The sequence below is a fragment of the Choloepus didactylus genome, chromosome 5 (assembly GCF_015220235.1).
Source record: "Choloepus didactylus isolate mChoDid1 chromosome 5, mChoDid1.pri, whole genome shotgun sequence".
In the NCBI taxonomy this organism is placed as follows: Eukaryota; Metazoa; Chordata; class Mammalia; order Pilosa; family Megalonychidae; genus Choloepus; species Choloepus didactylus.
Window position 1 is genome coordinate 135,193,997 of NC_051311.1, and position 6,166 is coordinate 135,200,162.

Sequence of the window (6,166 nt, forward strand, 5' to 3'; positions counted from 1 at the left end):
AGGAAAAGTGAAAGCTAACACTAAGGCAGTCACTCTCATCCTTCAAGGCCAAATGACTCCCATTAAGACAAAAACAGGGGGTTGAGCATCTTTTGTTCTGACTCTGCCTCAACAGTCCAGGGTTACCAGGTAATTGCTGAGGCACCACTTGGTATGTGTCAACCTCGACGAGTTTATATTTTCAATTACATGAGCTCAATCAACTGAAATCACAATGTACGGAATAAGGGCTAGATGCACAGCATTATCAAATTTGGGGAGCAGTTGGGCAAAACTGCTTTCCTTTCCTTTGTGGTAGCCTGAGTGGAATCTAGTTTACAAATATGCAGCCCTGGGATGGGTCTCAGAAATACAGTTGACAGCATACCTGAGGCTGGGCAAGTAGTTGCTATAACCAACAGGGAGTTCATTTGTGGCCTTGACAAGAGCTGTTTCCAGTGAGTGGTGGGGAAGAAAGCCTGGTTGTGGTGGTTTCACAAGAGAATGAGAAGAACAGAAATGGAGACTGAGAGTAGAGGCAACTATTTAGGGGAGTTTTGCTGTAATTGGGAGTAGAGAAATCTAGCCATAGTTAGAGTGCAATGGGAGATCAAGAGAAGCTTCTTTGTTTCATTTCAAAATTGGAGACATTGCAGTATGTTTGAATGCTGATGGGAATAATCCAGTATACAGAGAAAAATTGATGCTCGAGTAGAAAGAGGAGACAATTGTGGAAACATGTCTTGAGTAGGAGAAGAGGGGAGGGATTGGTTTTGGACAGTTCATCCTAATAGGAGGCTGGGTGGTACCCCCAGTAGAGATGCAGGGAGATGGGAAGATATGGTGGTAGGAGCCCGTGAAATTTCCTTCTGTTTGTTTCTATTTTATTAGTGACATGGAAAATAAGGTCTTCAGCTGAGATGAGGATGGGGAAAGAGGTACTGGAATTTGAGGACAGAGGAGAAGATATGAGAGAAATCTAGCTCAATGGCAGAATGAATGGCCTGGAAGAACAACTCCAGGAAGCTTATTTCTGGATTGTGAAGTGATAAACTTCAACTTGACCCCACAGACTCTGGCTGTCAGCACAAACTTTGGATGCTGATTGGAATTGTCATGTGGTGGTGAAATAATGTCTGATGCACCGTGGGGGAAGTTCTTCAGGTGGTGGATTTAACCTCATGGTCTTCCAAATATTAAATCATCTATAAAACAAAAATAGTCTCAAATAAAATATAGACAGTTTCCCTAGACAAAGATAAACTTGAAACTAGAAACCTTTGGAAGAGGTTTCAAGCACTTGAAGAAAAATCATTGCAAGTCAAGAAGCCAAAAGATAGCACAGCTTCCACAGTAAGAAACATAATTTAAATCAGAAGGTTGTTTAAATGCTGGGAAACAAGGTCCATCAAGAATATTTTTACAGTATACTTTTGGCAGTGCAGAAGACATTAATATTTAAAGCAACATTTATAAATAAACTTTTGAACAAGGTTTTTTTGACCTGACTTCCATCTCTTCTGGAACGGCATTCAGGTAGCCCACAAACTCGCTGAATTGGCACAGCAAGTGTTGTATGTATAGGAGTACGTGCATATTTCTGGATGTGAGTACACATAACTTTCATTGAATTCTCAAAATAGACCACAATTCCAGAATAATTATGAACCACTTACAAAAAAAAAAAGACAATAATCTACATAAGAAAAACAAAATAAAGCAAAAAGACAATAATCTACATAAGAAACCTTCTGATAGGGGCAGAATATGCTACATTAAAAACTTCAGAAATGGCAATGTAGAAACAGCTTGGAGTCATAGGAAGCACTCTGGTCAAAGAATCAAGAGTTTGGCTTTTAGCTCTAGACTTGCTTCTAGTGAGCCATATGATAATGGACAAATCTCATTTCTTAGGGCTTCTGCTTCCTCCTCAATGAAAGAATGGAGTTGGGGTGCACGACTGCTAAGAGCGCTTCCAAGCTTAATGTGGCAAGATTCCATGAATGCGCACCACACTGCAAGGTTTTTATTAATAAAAGTGAGCAGAAATGACTTTACCTAAAATAAAGACTTGGGAGTGACTTGTTGGCAGTTCCTGGATCCTCCTCGTCTCCTTCCAGTAAGTCACAATGATAAACCATCTATTCTAATAAAGATAAATAACGAGTTGTTATTTAGAGGATGGCTTTGCCTATCTGGCAGTAAGTGAACATTTAGGGCACATTGTCTTCTCAGGTGCTTACCAACAATGAATTTCTCAACATTTACATCCAGCACAACAAAATAGTAGAAAGGGATTACAATTCCAAGGCTGAAGAAAGCTGAAGAGGCTATGAATAAGAGTATCACCACATGAGAAACATTTGAGTTCCTCCTAATCTGAAAGCCTCTTCACAGTGCATATATTATAGCAACTTCCACTGGCAGAATAGTACACTTGGTGATGGTGCATGGATTGTTGTAAATTGTCTGCTGCGTTGTTCGTTCCCACCATTTTAGTGCAGTCACACCTCAGTTGCAATGGAAGTCAACCCCCAGTGATCCTTGCCATGTTATAGGCACTCCTTTGTAGAGGCCCCTCCCACACTGTTTCGGGCTTTATTTACGTGACCAATAGAATATAGCAGAAGAGGCGACATATGATTCCAAGACTAGCTTGTAAAAGTCATTGCAGACCCCCATCCCGGAACTGGCCAGGGCCTCACTTTGTTTTCTGCTTCTCTCCCTTTCTCTTTTCTGCCTCGCCCCAGGAACTAGCTAAATATGAATACATGGAAGAGCAAGTAGTATTAACTGAAAAAGATCTGCTAGAGGATGGTTTCGGCGAGCACCCCTTCTACCACTGCCTGGTTGCAGAAGTGCCCAAAGAGTACTGGACTCCAGAAGGTAGCCACCCAAACCCTTGCCAATCAAAAACCGAATGTTGTGTAAACCGTAGTGCCTGTTGTGTAGACACACTGACTACACAGGTCGAAGTTACTTACTGAGAAGTTGGTTAGGAGTAATAGCCAGCCAGTGTTGAAACTACCGAGGGAAAAAAAAAAAACCACAGGAGATGTGCTGCACTTAATAATAGGGCGGGTGAAAGAGCTGTTTAAGACACAACATTGTTGGTTTTGCCATGTACTATTTTACATATGACCCATGGATTGGCAAGCTATTATATCTTGAAGACTTCTTCGTGATGAGTGATTATAGAGGTTTTGGCATTGGATCAGAAATTCTAAAGAATCTAAGCCAGGTTGCAATGAAATGTCACTGCAGCGGCATGCACTTCTTGGTGGCAAAATGGAATGAACCATCTATCAACTTTTACAAAAGAAGAGGTGCTTCTGATCTGTCCAGTGAGGAAGGATGGCGACTCTTCAAAATCGACAAAGAGTACTTGCTAAAAATGGCAACAGAGGAGTGAGGAGTGCTGATGTAGACAATGACAAGTTCTGTTCTACTTAGAATACATTTTCAACCTATCTTGCTTTCTATCCTGTTTGTAGTAGAATAATAGAATGAGCACCCATTCCAAAGCTTTATTACCAGTGGCGTTGTTGCATGTTTGAAATGCAGTCTGTTTAAAATGGCAATTTTATATGCAGTTTGGAGTCATATTTTTCCTTGAACATCTTTTGATTAAACAAGGTGGTGTGATCTTAATATATACGAAAAAAAAACTTCATTCTTGTGAGTCATTTAAATGTGTACAATGTACACACTGGTACTTAGAGTTTCTGTTTTGATTCTTTTATAATAAACTGCCCTTTGATTTTAAAAAAAAAAAAAAGTCATTGCAGTTTAAGCCTCAGTCTCTTGGACATGTACTCTGGGAGAAGCCATTGCTATGTCATGAGGACACTCAAGCAGCTCTGTGGAGAAGTCCATGGGGAATGAACTAGATCTCCTGCCAACTGCCAGCATCAACGTACCGGCAAATGACCAAGGTGCCTCTCGGTGAAAGAAAAGGTGGGGAGAAGCTGTTGAAAGGAGGGAAAGTAATTATCTCAAAGAGGCTTTTTGACTTAGAAGAGACTGAAGTAACTTGAATTGAGATCAAGTGTTTTCCATCATCAGCAGGAATTGGGCCTCATAAACAAATATGGCTCTCCATTGAATGCACCTTATAGCACAACTCTTGGTCACCAAAGTGCTCTCATCTCCATAAGGCCCTGTGCTCCCTCTCCTTTGCCTGACCTTCCATAGCTCTTGACTATGATCTTCCCAGTGGTAACTGGAAGAGAGGATTATCTCAACGATTCTTTAGCAGTAAGATTCTAAGTCTTTATGTTATGCATTTTTCCCCCATGGTAATGCTGTACTCTCAGAGACCATTACACGATCTGCATTTCAACTATTTTATAAACATAATCAAAAAATATTCAGCAAATAGACCAAAGGCAAGAAGGTAGTCCTGTAGTCTCTGGCAGCTGATCACCTTCGCTAGGATGTCGGCGAGGACCTGCCTTGATTTTAAACCTAATTAACAAAAACCATTCCCTATAGAAATGGGTGAAGATTGTGTCCTAATAGCTGATCCCCAAGTAGCTGGTCTAACTCAATCCACAGACCAAAGAGGCCGACAGATTGAGCACTAGCTGAGTAATCCAGCAGGTGCCCACCCTTGTCAGCTCTCTCTACTCCCTGCAATTTAGCAGCTGTGACCAGGGGCCAGCCCAGCCTGGCACTCAGATCCTACCCCGAAGCACACAAGCCCACAACTTCTGAATTGTCTAAAGAGATGAAGACAAACTAAAAATGACCAAGTAGTTCATACTGAAAAAAATAAGATGTGGGGAGGGGAGCAAGATGAAATAGTTTATCATTTTGTGACCAAACACAAACAAAAAGGAAAATGTTTTTTCCTGTTATTAATGGCTAGATTTAGTAGTATGGTGTCTGTTTTAAGTTTTTTGCCAATTCTCCCAAAGGTAGTTTTATTTTGCTGAAAAGGCAAAGAAAGGGCTTAGAAAAATTAGCATTAATTAAACTTTATTTCCCTTGGCTACTAGCCACAAAGTTCAAATAAAGTGCAGCCTTGAACCAAGTCCCTTCACAAGCAAAATTCAGAATGCATGACTTCATTCATGTACATTTTAGGGTTTTTTGACAGCAAAAAAAGAGAAAGGGGTGGATAATGATAGAAAAAGTAAAATGGTGAACAGGAAGTGTGCCTCCTGCTTGGCTTTCTTTAATTTTCTGCCTTTGGGAAATAAGGGGTGGGGGTAGGGGGAGCAGAATACAAAATTTTGTTTTAATATGTAAAAATACATGCAAGTATAGAAATAAACAAACATACTTCAGAGAGCAAAAGGGCCATTCTTCCAGTTGTTGAGGTCAAAACCTTGACCCCTATCTCACACATCCCACCAATCTGCTTTCAAAATGGATCCAGAATCCAATTACGTCTCCCCCTCCTCCACTATCAAGCCAGTGCAAGCCACTGTCATCTCTTGTGTAGAACATTCAAGAGTCTCTTCCATGCTTCTATTTTTGCCCCCAGGAACTTACTCTCCACTCAGTGTGATTTGGCTCCTGCTCTTTCCATGACCTTACTGCCTTCTATTCCCTGCCTCGCTCATTCTGTTGTGGCCGCTTAGGTCTCCTTGCTGCTCCACAAACATGTTAAGCATCCTTTTACCGCAGGGCCTTGGCACTTGCTGTTGCCTCTTCCCAGAACATTCTTTTCCTGGCTGCCTTCATGATTTGCTTCCTTACTCTTTTATGTCTTTAATGACTGTCTCAACTTACCAAAAAGGTCTTTCCAGACCGCTCTACATAAAATGGCAAATCTCTCTCCCCAGTACTCCATGGAGTCCTTGCCCAGCTTTATTTATTTTTCACCATCTCTCTATGGTGATAGTATAGGTGATTATTCTATACTTCTGTAAATCTTCCAAAATATAAAAGATAAAAATGTGCTACTTTTATAATCAGAAAAAAATATATAAAATTTATTTAAAATAGTTTTGTCAAATTTAAGTTTTAACTAAGATATAAGAAGAGGAAATAAAAGTATAAGTTTTTGTTGTGTGTGTGCGTATTTTTTGTTTTGGTTTATTTTGTAAATCAGTGTTTCACTATTATAGGAGGATCACAATCAAATCATAGGTGGGAGTCTCGAGATGAAGGCCCCACTTGTCTCCTTGCTACCCCTCTGCCTCCCCCACTCTCTTCCCTCAGCCACCAATGGTGTCCA

At 40.5% G+C, this 6,166-nt stretch overlaps 1 protein-coding gene across 1 annotated transcript; it reads left to right on the plus strand.

The window, feature by feature from the left end:
- The first annotated feature begins 2,618 nt into the window (after positions 1 to 2,618).
- Positions 2,619 to 3,742, plus strand: LOC119535453 (diamine acetyltransferase 1-like). Its single transcript, XM_037837797.1, has 2 exons — positions 2,619 to 2,865; positions 3,078 to 3,742. Exons 1-2 carry the CDS (start codon positions 2,619 to 2,621, stop codon positions 3,389 to 3,391), a joined length of 561 nt encoding a protein of 186 aa, XP_037693725.1. The 3' UTR covers positions 3,392 to 3,742.
- The last annotated feature ends 2,424 nt before the right edge of the window (positions 3,743 to 6,166 follow it).

Coding starts and splice junctions, on each gene's coding strand:
- LOC119535453 (XM_037837797.1), top strand. CDS start 2,619: ATGATTCCAAGACTAGCTTGTAAAAGTCATTGCAGACCCCCATCCCGG. Junction 2,866..3,077: donor AGAGTACTGGACTCCAGAAG/GTAGCCACCCAA, acceptor AGAGCTGTTTAA/GACACAACATTGTTGGTTTT.